This window comes from Epinephelus fuscoguttatus, linkage group LG4, assembly GCF_011397635.1.
Source record: "Epinephelus fuscoguttatus linkage group LG4, E.fuscoguttatus.final_Chr_v1".
Classification (NCBI taxonomy): domain Eukaryota; kingdom Metazoa; phylum Chordata; class Actinopteri; order Perciformes; family Serranidae; genus Epinephelus; species Epinephelus fuscoguttatus.
In genome coordinates, this window is record NC_064755.1 from 25631710 (window position 1) to 25652013 (window position 20304).

At 43.0% G+C, this 20304-nt stretch overlaps 1 protein-coding gene across 3 annotated transcripts in view; it reads left to right on the forward strand.

Annotated features, from left to right (window-relative positions):
- The first annotated feature begins 1404 nt into the window (after positions 1 to 1404).
- The window catches only part of scaper (S-phase cyclin A-associated protein in the ER), a 73674-nt gene continuing 54774 nt past the window's right edge, over positions 1405 to 20304 (forward strand). The window contains exons 1-17 of one of the 3 annotated variants that reach the window (XM_049574602.1): positions 1405 to 1724; positions 6840 to 6957; positions 8567 to 8643; positions 9405 to 9602; positions 13585 to 13685; positions 14141 to 14257; positions 14889 to 15016; positions 15133 to 15419; positions 15934 to 16284; positions 17375 to 17542; positions 17662 to 17728; positions 17814 to 17931; positions 18514 to 18625; positions 19054 to 19194; positions 19682 to 19837; positions 19938 to 20080; positions 20216 to 20297. In XM_049574602.1, the coding sequence (XP_049430559.1) occupies positions 1557 to 1724; positions 6840 to 6957; positions 8567 to 8643; positions 9405 to 9602; positions 13585 to 13685; positions 14141 to 14257; positions 14889 to 15016; positions 15133 to 15419; positions 15934 to 16284; positions 17375 to 17542; positions 17662 to 17728; positions 17814 to 17931; positions 18514 to 18625; positions 19054 to 19194; positions 19682 to 19837; positions 19938 to 20080; positions 20216 to 20297 (2532 nt within the window). In that variant the 5' untranslated portion in view covers positions 1405 to 1556. Of the gene's footprint in view, positions 1725 to 2674; positions 2904 to 6839; positions 6958 to 8566; positions 8644 to 9404; positions 9603 to 13584; positions 13686 to 14140; positions 14258 to 14888; positions 15017 to 15132; positions 15420 to 15933; positions 16285 to 17374; positions 17543 to 17661; positions 17729 to 17813; positions 17932 to 18513; positions 18626 to 19053; positions 19195 to 19681; positions 19838 to 19937; positions 20081 to 20215; positions 20298 to 20304 lie in introns of those variants that run through there. The other 2 variants (XM_049574603.1, XM_049574604.1) reach the window with 2 other exon arrangements.

A 20304-nucleotide genomic window follows, 5' to 3' on the forward strand; every position in this document is an offset into this window, starting at 1 on the left:
TAGCCACACCAGGCTAGTAAAAGGGACTGGGTGTGTAATTTGGACTAGGCTTTTAACTTAAGTTTTAGGGTAATACACCGTGTTGGGAAAGCTGCTTTAAAAGCATAGCTTTAAAAGACAGAAATTACTTTACACTGAATATAAATGCACTACAGCAAAGCTACCCTGGCAATAAATCTAGATTGGTTAAGCTACTTAGAAAAAGTAGATCAAACTACTTCATAAAAGCAGGAGAAAAAAATCAAAGTGACTACATGTGATACAGCAATAGAATAACGTATAATACAGACAAGTCACATGCCAGCAGAAATGCCACTCAGCTGAGTTTATTGCAAAAAGAGCTCACTCGTTCACAGGTCATAAACCATGAAATGAATAAAAATATCCCGCTATTCATGGAAAAGTATAGGAATGTCTCCTCTGGCTTTGTCTTTTAGTCAATGTATACAGAGGATCTTCCATGAAAGAAAACAGTGGTGTCCAACTCTGCAACTTGTATGTATGAAAATCACAGGATATATGAGTAATGACTCAGTTTTCCAATGCAAATCTATAGGAGCAACTGAGAAATTAATTCTGTTGGTAGATGAATGTGCTTGTGTCTCGAGCTCACCAATCTGTCTGTATTCCACCTCCCAAAAGTAATATTTGTACTTTAGTCAAAGCTGGAGATAACTGTAACATTCACTTCATTCATTTAGAGGCAGGTCTGATTTAATAGGGTTTTAAACCTGCTTTTTATGGTGGTCATAGTTCAGGCACACACTTAGATCTTCTGGTAGGGCCCAGTTTGTTGCATATAACTAACAGAAGCTGTGCAAATCCATGTTACTGCTCTTTGAGCAATAACAGGAAGTCTTTTGTCCCCCAGGCCACAAGGCTATTCAACTCCTCCCAGTGTCAGCAGGTTCAAACAGCTCACCTGTATTCTGACTTTATGCTGCTCAACTGTCTGTCAGTTACTGGTTATGTTCATCTTGCACAATTTGCATTGTCTATTTACATCTATTTGCATTTGTATTTTTTCAGATATTCACCCTCTGTTTGCATTTAAACTGGGAAGGGGGTGTTCAGAGTCGGGAAACGTCACCTGTAAATTTACACCATTTCTTCTGAATGGAAAAATTTAAAAAAAAAAAAAAAAAAAAAAAAAAAGGAGAAAGGGTTGCGCCCAAGTGCTTTTATTTTGAAGGCAGGTTCACTTCTCTTCTGGCTTCCTGCTGTGTGTAGATGACTTGACGTTACTGAGAGATCAACCAAACGTCCCGCCCGATCCTTATGGTTGCCATGGTAGACAATTTAAAGCCCCGCCCCTTGACCTAAACTCTGCTGTACGTGATTGGCTGGCGAGTTTGTTGTGTCAAAGTTACGGCGATTCAATTGGATAATCGCATCGCCGGTCAAAATATAAACTCAACAGACTTCCTGCTTTTGTTAGGTTGTCCTCACTGTCATGTATTTATCTGACATGTTTTTTCATCAACTCTGACAACAAGAAAACCGTGTCCGTAGATTTTTATTTCCCACCGGCCGACGATTGAATTTACCGCGGGTCGATGTCCAAAGACAACCGCCACGATGGGCGACGGCGTGGCGCTGGGCAGCACCGTCTCGGGCCGAGAGTTAGCCAAGGTGGGGACGGGAGAGAGAGGTCTGGTAGCAACAGCTCAGGCTCCTCTCATGGAGGAGGCAAAAGCAAGAATGCATCCATAAGCGCTTTGAAGGTATGTAATACTATTTTAGCTCGTTGCTAACAGTTGAATTACGGCAGTTAATGTAATTAAAAGCATAAGAGTTCCCATGTAGTCCTAGCTAGCTTGAGCTAAGTGACTGGATAACTGAGAAATGGGTTGACATAGCTGACATTCCTAGCAAGACAGCAGCATTTTTGGGGTGACCTTACCTGCCTTAGGTGGGATGTTGTCAGCCCTGGTGGTCCTGAGATGTTTCCCTTCCTACCAGCACCCACCCTTGCATTATTACTAAATAAAAAGACATGGTTTTCTGAGAAGATGCTTGTGCATGAGGGGATTTTTGTGTAGTCATATCATCATCCCAGCAAGAATGTGACACCAGGAGGAGTGTTGAGTAGGGCAACACAAGTGTAACTGTGTCAGATAGTGAGGTAACCCGCTTTCCCCAACTTTCTTCTTGCAGACTTTCTAAGTTTGCACCATTTATAGGCAGTCAAACCATGTGGGCTTGAGTGTTTTGTCCCCCAGCACCCTATGAATCATCGGATGCCGAGTCCAATCAGATCCTGAGCATCACCCAGTGTGGCTTATGCACGGGCCAGGCTTGCGTGAAGCACACACTGTCTATGAGCCTGCAGCTATACTCTCATCACTGGCAGCACAGGATGGGGGGCAGAGCGGCAGGCCTGCTGTGTGCACATGACTGCGCAGTGTTGTGGCAGAAGGAGAGTGAGAGATGAGAAACAGAGGGAGAGTGGGGGCTCTGATGCAGAGCAGGGAGAGCAGAGGAGAGGAGCTGTAAATATAGGAAGCTGCATGCAGTGGAGAGCCAGAGCCAGAGCAGAGGAGAGTGGCAGGCAGATAGACAGCAGCAGTCGGGGCCTAAGAAGTGGCTGCTAACTCAGCAGAGCACTGAGGACTCAGGCTAGATTACAGACATAGTCAAAGTGAAAGGCAGGACTGGCGGACTGCTGAGCACTTGTCTCTCTCAATCGCCACTGGGAGAGGAGTTGACACAGCTGGGCAAGTTGCTATAGCAGTGTGGACTACACAGTAGGAGTCTATTTTGGTCCTGCCGTCAGATGACGATGTCACCTTGCACAAGTGGCAGTGCTGGTGAGGGGGAACAGGTTGCCTGAAGTGGGCTGCAAAAGTATGTCAGGGGTGGATAAGGACGAGGAGCCTGCTTACAGACTGTACTTCTATTCTGTATGTATCCTCTAATCTTTTAATTTTCTTTGTGTCTCTCCTAATGAGCTAGATCTCCCCCACTGTCTTGTTGCTTGCATTTGTTTGTAGACCTTGCCAAAAGGGAAACCTTACACTTGCCCCTTACTCAGCACAGTCTAGAAAACAAGCGCTCTCTCTCTGCTGCATGGGAAAGGATTGCCTGGCCAGAAGTATAACAGTTATGCTCCACAATGTATCTTATTTTTCTACAGTGCAGCCCAGGAGACAGCTTGTTTACAGCTGGTTAAGTGGATCAAGAGAATGTTGCTGTAAGCCTTTTTTTGCCTCAGGCTGCTGCACATAGTTAGCCATCAGTTGTAAGTAGGTAAGGTATTCTCACTACATTCGTCTGTCATCGAATGGCTGCCAAGCCCAGTACACGCAGAGTAAATATTTACAGTTTGTAGATGGGAGATGGTGCATTGATGCTGACCTACATCACTAGGTCTTGCTCATTTTAGCAGGGCCCTGTGTTGTTTGATGTTCTTGTATCTCTTTGTAGTCCTATTCATACTTGGCCGAATAAAGCCCAGGCCACTTGACATGTAAAGAATTTTGCTCACCAAAAGTAGGTCAGCTGGGTATCTCCCTTAGGGACATTAAATAGTATCAGACCAATGCACGCATGCTGTTTCTGCATTTGTAACACCTAATGAGCCATGTTCACAGTCTACTGGCATTGAAGGGTAGTCTGCAAAGATTGTTACATGTGAGGTTACATAAACAAAGGCCTAATTATCATTTGTTTTGTCAAAGCTGTATCCCTCCTTTTCAACTGCAAGTGTGTTGCGAAGGGAATAATTTAGCTGTAGCTTTCTTGTTGGAATAATAGTGTTGTTAGTGAGAGACAGCCAAGAAAAGAGAGAACGTTTGGTTCCATGACTCATTTGCTATTAAGAGGAGGACTGGCTCACGATTTTTTTTTTCTTCTTTGTTGGTTTCAGGTAACAATGTGTTCTAAGTCTGAAACCACTTCTTGTAGTTGTCTGACCAAAATAGCCAAGTTTACTCTGTCAACATTCGATTAAATCATTCATGAACAATACAGAACAGGCTATTCTAGCTGGGAAACACAGTGAGTGGAAGATCCAGGATGATAAGCCTCTAGGTATTAGCTTCTGTGTTGTTTTGTAACCAGATTGCCAGAAGTCAGAATATTAAGCGATGTAAGATTACAAAGGCAAATTATATCAAGTAGACTCTCGGGTACATTGTGTCATTTTGTCTCTGTCACTGCACTTCAGAATTGAGTTGTCGATGTTATCGCTTGTGGGATGTTGAGCAGATTTGGCCTATGCATTAATGCATGAGCCGTTTGACCAAACTGTTATGAGACAGGATGTTTTTCTGTGAGTTGGGGTTGCAGAGAGATGTTAGTGCCATGTTTCATCATCACATGGCATCTTTATGTTCCATAGGAGGATTATGAATATGATGAATGACTTCTCGCAGCTTTTATTTTGGTTCGCAGTGTCTGCTTCACCCGAGGTTACAGTCAAGTTCACTGATGCATAGTCAATGTGTAGGTCAACCATGATGCATGCTGGGTACAAAGCGAGTTCAGAGCTCCTGCCTGTGGCTGTTTCTTGTCACAGTCTTTGCTAGTAATGTAAGACCTCTTCCATAAACTTAATGCTTGCAGTATTGTGGCTTTAACACCGGCTCACAACAACACGCCAGGGCTGGGACAGATAATTGAAACAGCATATTGCAGAATGCTTTCCTGTGGTAATGAGTATTTCTGTTTTTCATTGAATGGAAGGATTAAATATTTAACACACTCATTTTTTGTTATCAACTTTTTTTTATTGTTTAACATGGGAAACAAACAACAAACACAATAATTACCCTTCACCCCTGGCAGCATCCCAGTCCACATTACCATTGGCCTTAGGAGATCACACAGGAGAAGAGAAAAGAGATTATGAGGGAAAAAGACAATAACAATAATGAATTGATGGTAAAATAGAATAACAATAAACCCATAGCCTAGGGTCTATGACCCAGTGAGTGTGCACAGAAGATCTTTCACTTAGTCGATAAAGGAAGCTCAGGTGTAGATGGTTGATTGTTTGGCATCATGCATAGATTTAATATTGTCCTTTTTAGTCGCAGTTATTACTTAGGATGAATTTTCAGTTGAACTTATTTTGCACACACTGAAAAGGTTTGTGTTACTTGGAGGCACAGGACAGGTGTGTCTTCTCTTTGCTACAACAGCCTTGTGTTTTGTGGCATTTATCTCTATAGATTTGAATGATGTGACTTAAATAGACTCTGTTACACACTGTTTGATGTCAGTCACCTTTAAAATTCGTAATGCGTTATATAAAGCAGAATACAATTAATTTGCTCATTTGAAAAATATGGTGCCATTTTCAGGGCTATGATAACACACTGTTCTGCTGTACACAATACTTTAACCACTGTACAAAATCAGTGTGCAAGGTGTGGGCTATTAAAATGGAGGTAACCATGGCAACACCGCACATGCTCCAGGCTGTGTTACTGCCAGTGCTAGGGAGTAAGCAGTTACATGTAATTAAATTACAAACTAAATGTAATTGTGATTAGTTACAGATACTGAGAAAAAAATATGTAATTAGATTAAAGTTACTAATGAAAATCTTGGTGATTATAAATGGGGTTATAGCTGAATGTATTTGTTTTGGTAAAAAGTTGCTTTGAATCTTTTTTTCCATGCAGGAATGCTTTCATTTTTGGACATTTGTCAGCATTAATTCATTTGTTAGACAAGTAGTCAAATGTAATAAGTTACATTACTTTGAAGTAGCAACAATGGTTACCGGTTAGCTCACCAGTTAACCTATTTGATTTATAGAATTATGCTGGCACTATTCAGTATTTCTGTTATTGTCAACATATCTCAGAAGTGACAAACCAACAATGTGTTAGTCCATCTCTTAATACTTTCCAACCTCCCTACTCTCTGTGTGGTACTCGGCTCCAAGCCCATTCATTCCTACTGAGGATTTAAATCTTTAAAAACATGTCATAAATATTTTTGTTTCATTTTGGAAATACTAATACAGGAAGGCACTCTAGTTTTGGCAGTGTAACTCCTACAGGAGTAATTGCATTAGTTTGGGAACATTTTCAGCTGCAGATTTGTTGTGCTGGTGAATATTTACTGCAAAAACACTGTGTATGTGGGACTGCCTCAGAATGCTACAGTGCCCAAGTTCGTCATAATGAAGGAACATGACACTCGTTGCAACTGTGTGACTCACTTCATAGTTTTTTGACAGCAGTAGAGCTCTATGGCACAAAGACAGTATATCAGGCTTTAGCTTAACAGGCAGTACATGTTGATCTTTTCACTGTATTTGTAATAAGATAAATATAGACTATGACCCGTAGTGTTGTCAGAAATATTATTTTCGCAATACATATTGAGTCTGAATCTTTGAAACTGTTTCAATACTCAATTCCCCCAGTACCAACACAGCTCCTGCTTTCTCTTATAGTCAGTGTTTACCAGTCATTCTGCTGTTCTCTGCTACTAAACAAGAAAAGAAAAGTTGTTGTTGACATGTTATAGTCTTGTTATCTTTCTCTTTTTAACAACATTTTTTATAAATTGGTGTTGTATTGTAGTGTATCATCACAATATGTATGACCAGATTTATCTGTTGAACTGACGACAAACTAAGGATGCTATGTGTTGAACTTGGGGACACCTTGTGTTTGTTGTGCAGTACATCATGTCTCTCAGACTGCTGGATGTGATACTAGCCTCATCTTAAACAGCATATCATGATGCCATACTGAAAGTCACCTTCTGAATCCTACATCTATTTGTCGCATATGGCATACCGCACTATCCTACACTACATTTCCATAGCTCTTTGATAAGGTGCAAAAATTGATGTTTTGAATCTGTTTATCATGCAGGCATCTTTCCAGCGCTCCAACAGCCATGACAAGGTGAGGAAGATAGTTGCTGAAGAGGGCCGTGCTGCTCGAAACCTCATTGCCTGGAGTGTGCCTCTAGAGAACAAAGAGGAGGAAGGTTGGTAGCTACAAAACAAACTCTCTGTGCATGCTTTAATGCTATTATTGTTTGCTTTGTGTCAGATTTCATGTAATCGCCATATAAACATCACTGTGGTGGTAGGTGTTGCTGCTGATGTTTACCTTAGCTGTATTTCCAGTATCGTTGGGCCAATGGAAGATGTTTAGTCAGTTATTTGGAGCATTACAGTGAGCAGTGTTGGTTTGGGTATGATCACAGACTGGGAATGACATTGCCAGACAGTGCTGTTCATTGTAATACAATATCAGCTGGAGCACAATGATCATTTTTCATCTCATGGCCAGACTGATAAATGAAGGACTGCTGCAAATCTCTTATGTGGGCTAAATCTTACACCGATGTCTGAACCTTTGTTGTGTAGAACACAGGTCACTGCTACACTGTGTGTTTGGTCAATAGAATATTATGTAATAGGCTTTACGCAGTGCTTTTGAAAAAGAAAAACAACCTCTGGTAACTTTCAGTGTGTCTGTTCACTAATATAGTTTCCTGTGTAGCATGGCAGTGCTCCATCACATTATGAAAGAAATCTCCTTTTTGACCAGCCTACTCAGAGACCTCCACCGCAGCCTCTTACATTCTCTCTGGCTCTCCCTCTTCTTTGTGGGTCAGCTCAGTTATTTTATTCAAGGCTTATTTGCTGCTCTTGAGTTTGTGCCATGAATGCCAAAAATCTCCCAGTTTAAAGGTGGAGTCTGCGATTCTAATTCAATACACTTATTTCAGATTCAGCACATATCTCCTCGCAGTCTGCTAGCTGTCCATTCTGGGTCTGCACTGTAAAAGATCTGATGTTCACACACAGCCTGGGCTCTGTAGATGAGAAACAAACATAGTGGCTCTGACAGAGCTACATAACACTTTGCCAGCTACTCTCCCTCTTCCATGTTCTCGCCCACGAGAAACAGAGCTACACCATGATAGTCATGAAACGTAAATACTATTGGAGATATTACTGGAGCTTCTTATGTAGCGCTGATGGCCTCTTCAGTAATAGTAATAGGGGCAGAATGGCTGAAGGCTTGAGAACCTAAGGTAGTCAAGCAAGCAGGTGGTGATGTGAGTTGGATTGCAGAAGAAGGTGTATACTGTAGATATGAAGGAGTTCAGGCAGGTAGGAAGGAGCTTGATTATGAGGGGCCTTAAAGGTGGGAAGCAGAATCTTGAAATCAATGTGACATTTAACAGGAAGTCAATGAAGCTGCACAGGAGTGATATGATCTATGGAGGGAGTTCTGGTAATGATACGGGCGGCTTAATTCTGGATCAACTGGAGAGTATGAGTTCAAATATCAGCAGTCTTTCTCCAGAATGGCAGACTTCTGTTAACATGCATCTTCAGCAACTGAACAGTTAGTCATTTACCTTCAACACTGCTATTGGAGTCATTGTTTTGTCCACCTCTCTGTTATTTATGACATTTGTATTCATCAACAACTACTACCACATCACTATGACTACTTAAATAATTGTCCATGTTCATCTTGTATGCATGTTCATTGTTGTCTTCATCAGTATCATCAGAGATTGTTTATTTAATCAGTTTTTGTATATCTAAGCCTTTTTTTTATTCTTCTCCATGTAGCAAAGTCCAAAAGCAACTCCAGTGGCAGCTCCAGAGCCCAGAGGATCAATTCAGGGCAACAAAGGAATAAGAAACAGGTCGGTCTACAAACTTCTTCCACTAGAGGGCACCATTCGCCAAGCTATGGCATTTATTTCTGTAGCCTCTCACTGCATGTGGATCTGTGATGGTCATGAAACTCCCTGTTCTTGCATTGTGTAAGTTAGTCTTGGCAAAGCTGAGGTCACAAAGAAAAACAGAAATGGGGGGGAATCCCCTGGTCGGCAACTGTAGTGTATAACATGACTGAATATTTCTTTGCTACGTTCAACCTAAATCCATCTCAAGTCAGATCTCTTGACTTCATTTTTCAGTCTATAGTGTTAAGTCCGTTGGATGTCCTGCTGCAGAATTTGCAAAAAGCTTTTCGTCACATTGCAACAGGGTGAGGAGAGAATGTTACAGGACGGGACGTTATGTAATGGTGTGACAGCAAGATTGTTGCCAACAACAATTTGTCACTGACTAGGCTAGTAAAATGCTATTTAACCTAATGTTTCATTTTCTTTTAGTCCCCACATATATTGATGTTCTCTATTTTAATATTTAATACTTCCTGACGCGCTCTGGTTGAAACCACTGGGGTAATGTGTGGCGCCAAGATCGCCACAAGGGGTTCAGATCTCCCTATTTTCCTTCATGGTTTGTAACGTAAGGCACATAATAGCTGAGCCTCCTGTCCCAGCCAGCAGGAAAAAAAGAGCTGTGGCTGCTGTATAAAGACAACCTAAGACATGACATTGCAATAAGTTTGTCATTGTTATCATCATAATGTTTGGTCCACGCTTTGTCATCACAGAATGCTGGTGTGGAAAATAAAGGCACAGCTGGTGCCCTGCTGGACAAGGGGGCAGAGAAGAGCCCCACCAAGGCCAGACAGCCCCGCAAGGTGGACCTGCGAGCGCGCTACTGGGCTTTCCTCTTCGACAACCTGCGTCGGGCTGTGGATGAGATTTACGTCACCTGTGAATCTGATCAGAGCGTCGTAGAATGCAAGGTTAGTTTGTTGTGAGGAGAAAACGCCTGAGCCTATCCCAGCTGACATTGGGCAAGAGGCGAGGTACCCCCTGGACAGGTCACCAGACTATCACAGGGCTGACACATAAAGATGGACAACCAATCACACTGACTTCACACTTACAAGGCCAATTTAGGGTCACCAATTAACTTGCATGTCTCTGGACTGTGGGAGGAAGCCGGTGTACCTGGAGAAAACTCACGCTGACACAGGGAGAACATGTTCAAACCAGGAACCCTCTTGCTGTAAGGTGACAATGCTAACCACTGGATCATCATGCTGCTGAGTGGCTGCTAGATTTGCTTTACACACTCAAACAGTGATAATCTATTGAGTGGCTGGTAGATTGTGGAATCAGGTGGACAAAAAAGTAAATTTGCTACCCTGATCTCAAAAAAGAGAAACTTTCTTGAAATTATGACTTCTAAAACAGTGACTTTGTGTCTCAAAATGATTCGTTTTTCTCAAAATAATGACTTAGTATTGCAAAATAATGAGATACAATACTGAGTCATTTTAAGAAAGCTTGTCATTATTTTTTAGAATACTGAGTCATTAGTTTGAGGAAGTGTTTGATTATTTTGAGATACAAATTATTATTTTGAGAAAGGTTGGTGGAAATGGGCCTCCACAGGTTCATGATCTAAACTGACCAAGCATGAATTCATTCTTTTGTGAGCCTGACATGCGTTAGGATTTATGAACACTAGAGGGGGACATTGAGGTCATAAGAAAAATGTCTCCCTCACAGCTCACATTCCTCTTGATTTCTGCTTTATGTCAGAGGGGCTCTGTGAAGGCTCTCTGCTGAAAGAATTATCACAGGACTCTCTCTTGGGCCGAGCTGACCGGACTGAATATTGATGACAGACTGTAAACAATATTGTGTATGCACAGTGTTTGTCATCAGGCATTTGCTGAAATGAGACTTAGCCATTTTGGCTCCTTTTTTGGCATGTTGTGCATAAAATTAACAACATTTTTTATTTACATTTATTCTCTGTTTTGTGGACACGTGTTTTGTTTTGGTTGCAGCCTTGTGACACAACACTGTGATGTTGCTTCAGGGCGTATTGGTATGACACTGCTGGTCCTGTGTTTTATCGATTCTTCTGCCATGCTGCATTATGCTGAGCACGGTTCTGGTGACGTTCTGCGGTCAGTACCGTAGCCCAGTTCCCTGTGGTGTGGTTGGCTCGCTGTCAGTGCCACAGCGCAGCTCCCAGTGGTGTGATCATCATGTTGTCAGTTGGTTCTGTGTCAGACATCTGGGCGGTAGCTCTTTTTTTTCCCCCCTCCATACCACTGTATCTCTCTACACCCTAATGCTGTCTAATGGCCATGGAGCTGGGTGCCGCTTGTAATCCCCCATCCCACCCAGCTTGGGCTTAATGGACACTGATAGATGATGGAGTCATCTGGAGGGGAAGCAGAGTGCTCTGATAGCCCCCAGCCACAAACCCCCAGTGTAGCTGTGGGCAGTCGGCATTGTGTGCTCTCACACAAATCGCTAACAATTTTCCACCCAAGAGTGTGTGGACGTAAACACAAGCATTGTCAGGAAGTGATGCCTAATTCCCAAATAAGGTTCTGTTACTGTAATGCTTTGTGTAATGCTGAATGAGAAGCTTAGCGCTGATATAATATGTTTTCCCACTCAGAGGGAAATTGTTCACACAGCAGAATGATTCATATATACTTATTAATAATGCCCACACCTCTTTAACCCACAGCCCCAGGTGTAATTAGTTCCTATCAACTCTTCCTTTATTTCATCCCTGATTTATTAGACGTATCACCCAGGCCAGGCAGAACAGGTACTTGGTGTTCCAGTTCGCTTGGAAGCAGTTTGGGTTGTGGATTTCTTTTAATTTATATAATCTTTAAATTGAAACACAAAGGGCTTTTCTGGCCTTAAACAATTTAACTTTAGAAAAACAAAACTACCAAAACTGTGAATTATTTACCTGAGGACAGTCAACAAAGGCGGTACCTGTTCATGCTTGTTTTCATGCACGGACCAAAGGCTTTTACTGCCCATCCTACTTTATGGCAATGCCTCTGGAAGGTTAAACATTTTGTCATTCCTCATGAAATGTTATGTGAGGGTTGTATTTAGGTAAGTAGGCCTGTTAACATGCGGAAAGCCACTTTACAGCGCCTTCACTCATTGTTGGTTTATCTGTCAGAGGAGCAGCCAACCTCTCTCCATCTCGGCATTCATTACCAAATGAACACCACGGTCGTCGCAGTGGTCTTTGCCTGTTAACCAGCTCTAATCAGCGGACCTGCTGCTGGACACATCTTTCACTGGCCTGACTTGTCTATTAACTAAAAGCACTGCAGAGCTTTACTCTCAATTACCACTCCCTTCACGCTCCCCATCAATCAGCTGTGTTCGTTTCATTAGAGCTCTGGGGGAAAAAAGCTCCACACGGACGGCCCGCCACCTCTGGATAACCAACACTGTGGGTCAGTCCAAGTGCAGATAATAGGCAGTTGCAATGAGGAATGTGCTTCCTCTGTTCTTCCTTTAAACTTTTAAATCAAGTGTTTGTCTTTGCACATGAACGTGCCAGCTGCTGCTTGCCAGCAGCAATCTTGATCCACCTAAGAGCCTGCTGTCAGTTTTTAAAAGTGACTTGAATGGCAGATTTGGGCTCTTAACAAGTATTTGAAATGTCACTTATAGATAGGGAAAAAAGTTTTTGTTTTATCCAACTGATCCCAGAAATACTAACAGAGTGGTATAATGCTTGCATTATGATATAATTAATCTAATAGATATAAAAACTTTCACTATATTGAGGTTAACTTTTGCTCTATGTCAGGCATCACCAAATGTCAGATTGTAGAGCGGGCCTGGACTGAATGACTTTTCTATCCAGACCTGTGACCAATTTCTGTTAAATGAATTAGAGTAAATACGAATCTTCATGGAACTTTGTATTTTTTCCGGCACTTGTGGCTATAGACTGCGGGCACAGCCAATACAGCTAATATGGCAATAACTTCACTCAATTGAGCCAATCAAATTGATTGTTTCCTGTGCGTAGACGAGCTAGAGTGTAAGAGATGCGGGAGAGATGACAGGATGGAGCATAAAGCACCTGACCCTGCTACTTTATGGCTACAGAGTGTGTTTGAGACTGTTTTCCCTGGTCTAACCAAGGTCGCACTACACACCTTGACGATGTTCGGATCAACTTAGAGCTGTGTTACAACTTTCTCTGCCATGAACATTATAAATACCAAGTATCATTTCAGGCTCGCCAATGAGCACCTACAAATGCCTAGTCACAGGGTAGTCACAGGCCCATTTCTCTCACCAGGGAAGGAGACAGGAAATACAATGTGAAAATAAAAAATAAAGTGAAAATCGGCCCCTCAAATAATCTGTCTTGTTCCTTTTACTTGAAATGTAGGCCATATGTTCATTGTGCTAGGATAAATTTTATTTATGGCTAGAATAGCTACTTATTTTCCATACAAATGTGATACAAATTCAATAGGTCTGTTTTAAGAGTATCCTACCTTGAACTTTGACAATATTGTTGAGATGACATGGAAATGCATGTTGTTGTTTTTATTTGATAGACATAGGGGTCGACTATAGGACGTAGTGTAGATGAGGTTTGAGCCTTAGCTGGGAGAGAATTTCAATAGCTGGACCTATTTGAATTTTAATTAAATACCCCTGTAATTTCTTGAGTATTTGTTTGAGTGCCTGAGTGTGAAATTTTCTTGGTACCTTCTACACCTTGAAACAAAATGTACCGCTTTTCTCGTGAATATTCTCCAACAAATATTCTTTAGTGACACAAATGCATCACTTTCTCTTAATTGTTTGATTATTTTTAATCCTGCCTTTTTATTGGTGTGTATTGTGTGCTGTTCTTTTTGTTTGTGTTTATAATCTGTGTGTAATCGTTCTCCTTCCTGTTGGACCTGCTGTCTTTAGGAGGTGTTGATGATGCTGGACAACTACGTCCGGGATTTCAAAGCTCTCATAGACTGGATCCAGCTTCAGGAGAAGTTGGAGAAAACAGATGCCCAGAACAGGTGATACTCAGTTTCTTTTTTCCCCACTTCCTCTCTTTATCTCTTGCTCTCATTTACTCCCCCATTTTCAATTGCTCCCTGAGGTGAAACTAGAAGTGCCGGTGTCTGGTCCCTGGCTTTGAGTCACAAACAGAATGGATCAATAGCCTTGGCTTTAATTCAAAGAGATCCATGAGTTTATTGGCTTCTCTTTAACACAGTGACCACTGCCACCGTAAATTGACTAAGAAATGAAATTCCCAGTGCTGCCTCACAATGTGTTCATTTAAAGCGCACTGTTAATCAATAAGACAACCTGAAACTTTTACATGCTCCATTTATTGCGTAAATTGCTGCAAGTGAGTCGTGCCATTTAACAGATTTGCCAAAGTGTGAGCCAAGTCTGTGCGTGTTTGGCAACTAGGAATCGTAATTACTGTTAGTTAAATAATCTTTGCCACTTTCACTTTGTTCAGGCCCACGTCTTTAGCCTGGGAGGTGCGTAAGATGTCTCCGGGACGTCATGTGATTCCAAGCTCCTCAGCTGACAGGATGGTTCCTTCCCCAGGTGCACGTCGCAGCCTCAACTTTGGGTAAGCGCTGTCGTTATCTCTAGTCGTGCTTCCTGTAGGCTGCACCAAACCCCATTAGGCTTTTGATTTTGTTTTAAAGATCAACACATTTTATTTGGTTAAGATTGTATCATGAGGCATCCTGTTATTAACCGATCAATATTTTAAATGATGCACTATGCCTGTTTTTTGAAAGGGTTAGAAAACGCAGACTACGTTATCTAACAACACAGCCATTGATTCCTGATGGTGAGGCATTTGTTTAATGCAGTTTGTTGAGTCTCTCACTCTTTGGCCACAGAATCAGTGGAAGGTGTAGATGAAAGTGTCAGTTAAAGACTGCTGAAGCATCGGTTCAATATGTGCTCTGCTCTGTAATCGGATGCTGCAGGAAATGGATATTGATCATGACGGAGGCCTGTTGTCCAATACAGTCCCGTGCTATCTCAGAGTGGAGAGTGCTGGGGTGTTAGATAGGCACTGTCTTCAGACCGCTGAAGCGTCTTAGACTGGCAGCACAGTTGGAGCTGCTCAGAGAATAGATGCAAGTAATGTAATAAAATTAAAAATCCTGCCTGGTGACAGTAAAGGGTTCCTTTTGCAGGTGCGCACTTGTTTGTTCTCACGTGTGATGTGTGTGTTTCTTATTCAGTGGTCCCCCATCTACACTGGCTGCAGCGCGCCTCTCCCACACAGGCCCCAGCTGGGCAGACCGAGTTAAGTGCACTCAGACTGTCTCCAGCTCCAGTCAACCGATCACTGCCCCAGTAGAAAAGCTGGGTGAGAATTCTCCTCTTGCAAGACTGTACTTTGAAAGAAGGTGGTTCCTTCAAACACTGAAAGCAAAGTAACGCATCTTCTCCTCCTTCACTGACGCAGCACCTCATGTTTTCCAGGTAAAAAGGATGCTGAGGGCTGGGAGACGGTCCAGCGAGGACGTACTGCCAAGCCTCGCTCTGCCACCATAGTTGCCAAGGTCAGTCCTGTCTTGGCTCATGTCACCCCGAAGCAGGACAGCGCCAAGCGTAACCCGTCACATCTGCCGCCAAAGGAGGAGCAACAGCTCCATCCTGAGTGTCCCACGGACAAGGACACGACCGAGAAGGAGACTGAGGAAAAAGTCCCTGCAGAGCCTGTCCCCCTGGAGGAGGTTGAACATCCAGAGAAAGGCAACATGATGGAGGTACTGAGGGTTCAGTACCTTGTGACGTCTTTCTCCCAGAGCAGTCCCTGGGTATCAATTATTCAAGAGGAGCAGAGTAACACTAGACCATTTTATCAGCCACATTTGTTTTTGTTTTGGGCTCCATGGTATTCATAGACAGACCGTCCAGACAGGCATATCAACTTTAAGGCGATTGATTGTACACTGACATTTCAGAGGCAGAAAACCCATTTCAGTCTCATGAAATAAATACTTTGTCGATGCCTCAAGACACACTTGGTAAGCGTGTGTTATAGCCATCGGTTGATTTTGAAATACAGATCAGTATTTCTAATATATCAGCTTATTTTGATCATAATTGGATGTTTAGGGCATGTCAGTACCAGCTTTCCTGCATGATTTGTGTTTTCAGCTACGTGTTCAGTATTGACTGGTTTGATTTTTTTGTTTTTGTTATTGCTCTTATGAATTGCTTGAAATATGCATGTCTTTAATTAGGTTTGCGTGTGTTTGTGTGTGACTGTCGGTGCAGCCCCCAGCAGAGAGTGTACAAGACTCGGGGCAGTGTGTCGACGCACCCTGTGAAGACGCGCCTCCCCCCATACCAGCTCCTACCCCTTCCCAAGCCCCAGAGCCCCCCCCATCCCCGGCCACAGTCCCACCACCAGACATTACCTTATCAGTCCCAGTCCCCGCTCTGGTCATCTCCACATCCCCAGACCTTCCCCAGACGGATGGGCCTGATGCACTGTTGGCCTTGGGGGACAGTGGGGCTGAGGGTGGCGCGTTGCAGGGCATGGCCACATCTGCTCCAGGACAGGCTGAGACTCCCATGGCAGCGGTGAAACTGGAGAGTATGCTGGACCCCACAGAGCTTTCTACTGTGAGTGCTGAGAGATGGAGGAGCAGAGGGAGGGGAGGGAAGGAGGAGGGCAGGGATCCCTAAGGGTCCTCCACCGCCTAAACAAAGTCAATCTTAAGAAACCTCCAGACCAAATGTGTGGGCAAGACTGCATAGTTCTGAGTAGTGTTGTTGTAGCACCGTTCACTGTGAAGAATAGCTGTGAGTAGATGACTTTTGCACTCAAGCAAGTGCTCGCAGGGTGTTGCCCAAAACTAATCTCTCAACTTGTTGTAGTTATTTTGGCCACTTCTTCCACCAAATTCTGTGTAAACGCCCCCAAAAACACTGCAGAACCTGGACTGAGTCTCCAGTTTGTATGGCAAACATCATCCGCCTACACCAGGTGTTGTCACTATTATTAAGCATCATGGAGTGTGTAAATACAGAGCTCTGTATACTTAATGAAGGATGACTACACCTCTAAGTGGGATTCTGTCAGATTTTGACAGGTGGTGAATGAAAACATGTGGAAAAAATCTCAACTAAAATCTGCAGTGAAGGCTGTTTGGCCTTAAATTTTATACCAGTCTAGTCTCTGACCTTGTCCAGGCAATACTTGTGTGCTTAGGATTTAGATCCAGAACTTTTTAACTTTCCCATGCATACCTCATGTAAAAGACCTACTGTTGAGAAGGCTCTATAATTGATTTGGAATAGCTGCTGCTCTGGAGTAATCTGTGAGTCATTCCCTTAATATTGCCATGTCATGAAAAGTCCCAAAATACTTAAATGGTTGGAGGTATCAGTTTCCTAGCGCAAAGCCATCAATCGCCTCCTTCCGCCATCTCTTCATCCTCACGGTAAATGTGCCCTGCATGACTCTTGAATGCTTCCTCACTTGTGATTTTTGTGATGATTGTGTGGTAGAAGTTGTGATTGGGTTGATATGGTGTTCCTCTCAGTCTTTGGATCGTGCACCCAAGTATAAATCAGACCAACTGCACACAAGCTAAAATGTAGTAATACAGGGTTTCTGTTTTTGCTGGCTTCTCAGTGATTGTTTGAGTTCAAATATTTATGAACTGTGAATGGCTATGTGTGTGAGGTGGTATCTGTGCCATGTGTTCAGCCCCAGTCAATGGCAGAGGTCCTGGCCAAGAAAGAGGAGCTCGCTGACCGACTGGAGAAGGCCAACGAGGAGGCGATTGCCAGCGCCATCGCTGAGGAGGAGCAGCTAACCAGAGAGATTCAGGCCGAGAACAACGACCTGGAGACTGACAACGAAAGTGACTTCTCTGTAAGATTTGCTCATTTAAACTGGAAACAATAGGCACTTTTTGTTTTGACAGCAAGTTAAAGATCGGATTCTTTTACTTCACTGTATGTTGACATATAAAAAACACATGTTTACCACAGGCGAGCATGGGCAATGGAGGTTGTGGAGTCAATATGGATTGGAGCGACATGCTGGCAGATTATGACGGTATGGAGGTCAACATCTAAATGAAAATTGAATTCCCATTTACACTGAAATCTGTTTATTTTACAGTTCTTATCTTTTAATGTAGCTCGTGAGCCGTGGCGCCAGAGTACCTCATGGGGGGACATAGTAGAAGAAGAACCTGCTCGGCCTCCTGGACATGGGATCCACATGCATGAGAAGTTGTCCTCACCGTCACGAAAAAGGTACAAAACATTTTCTTTATGCAGTGATTGGTTGAGCACACCTGTCATTTTTCAACTGCTTGATTCATTTATTTCTAACAACCATTGACAGGATCTACACAGTAAAATTAGCCCTACCTAAGTCCCACCTCTTTTCACTCTGTGCTCCAGTAACAGTTGAGCAAGCTTGGAACATGGCAGAACTTTGGTCAACTTTCCTCTTTCCTGTTATACCTAGATTTGTTATGTGTTAGGCTCATCTACGTCGGAAAAGAAAGTTTTGAAGATGTGGCCCTGTTCATCCCCAGGTGGTGAAAAAGGGACACATACCCAGCAGTGCAGGAGAGATGTTGACTTCTGTACTTGTTTAGCGTTTCCTGAACATCACTACTCATTTCTAATCACCTTACCTTATTTTAACAAGGATTTAACACAGCAGCCTGACAATCAAAGGCTCACTTACCAAATATGACCTCTGTTTCTTTGTAGGTCACCATCCAGAGCGTCTAAACAGGCCCAAGTGCCTATCAGAGTGTGTGTCTGTCTTTGTTGATAAGGAGGAACCAGGAAGAGATGAATGATTTGTTTCCATGTTTTTGACAGAACCATCGCAGAGTCAAAGAAGAAACATGAGGAGAAACAGCTGAAGGCGCAGCAGCTGAGGGACAAACTGCGGGAGGAAAAGACGCTCAAACTGCAGAAGCTCTTGGAGAGGGTGAGTAAGCCGTGCCGAGTTGACGGAAAGCACCCCGAAGAAACTCCACGCATGCTAAGCCCTGCCTGGCTCATAACGAGAGGTTTTGTCAGCACACTGCCTGATAGAATCACTAAATATTATAACCCCCTCCAGTCGCATCCAGGCCAGCTGGCCGCAGACAGTCATGAGAGAGACCCCTGGCCAAAATCAACAGCCTTTCATGAAGTTTGTTTTTGTTCTCCGGGCCATGGCAAGACGACTGAGTCCTAGAATAAATCAGGATTAACCACATAAAAACACAAAGTGGTGTATATTCGCATTAATCCCCACGTGAGAGGGTAGTAACTGATAGATTAAGAATCCACTGTCTGTGTTGTCTTGGAGAATGTACATTATTATTATAATTATTTCACCCGCTCCTGCTTCTCACTCTTCACTCTCTGCAGGAGAAGGAGGTGAGGAAATGGAAGGAGGAGTTGCTGGAGCAGCGTCGGAGGATGATGGAGGAAAGGCTGTTACACGCAGAGTTAAAGCGAGAGCTGCAGCTCCAGGCAATCGTGAAGAAGGCCCAAGAAGAAGAGGCCAAGGTAGAGGAGGGGAACCCAGAAACCACATGCGTGTGACAGCTGAGGAATTTTCTGGATTAAATGGGACATTTACAGTCATACTGTTTTCATTAAGTGCTAAATTACATTCATACATACACAATAGGGGTGTGTCAGTTGGGTTGATTCCAGTCAAAATTTTACTCCTATTTTAGGTTACAGTATTTAGGCTATAGACGATACACTGATACCCCCAAACCTCTCTAGCCCTTTTACACTGCCTATTCTAAGGGGGAGCGCACACTTTTGCATCCACAATGTCCACATGCTTTCTAAAATCACATGCTGTTGTTTGGTTCTGTATTAAAAAAAAAAAGCAAAGGCAGCGTAATGAAGGACCTTCATTATGGTCCTATAGTGCGGTCTCTGTGTAAAAAGGGCATCTGAGTATATGCATTTAGGTTTATTTACATGTTATATTCCGTTTTTGTGTTTCTGTCCTTGGTCATAAGTTTATGTGTCTGTGCAGGTGAATGAAATTGCATTCATCAACACTCTGGAAGCCCAAAACAAGAGACACGATGCACTGGCCAAGTTAAATGAGTACGAGCAACGCCTTAACGAGCTGCAGGAAGAGAGGCAGAGGAGACAGGAGGAAAAGCAGGCCAGAGACGAGGCTGTACAGGTGCTGCAAAAAACAAATGCTCAATTCACATATTAATTCTTTTTCTTGTAATTTTCATGTTTATGTGCATACTAAACAATCTCTTATACTCCCTCTGTAGGAGCGTAAACGGGTCCTGGAAGCAGAGCGACAGGCACGGGTGGAGGAGCTGCTGATGCGGAGGAAAGAGCAGGAGGCTCGTATTGAACAGCAGAGGCAGGAAAAGGAGAAAGCTAGAGAAGATGCAGCACGAGAAAGGGCCAGGTAAGTAGTCCCAAATCCCTTCAGTATGGAAGAATATATACACACAGAGGTGGCTGGTGAATCACTTTGACAAATGTGAAGCTTGTATATACAGGTACAGTTGTTTCACACTGCTTTTCTGTGTCCTATCTAAAGAGATCGAGAGGAGCGTCTGGCTGCTCTCAGTGCTGCTCAACAGGAGGCAATGGAGGAGCTGCAGAAAAAAATACAGATGAAAGTAAGTT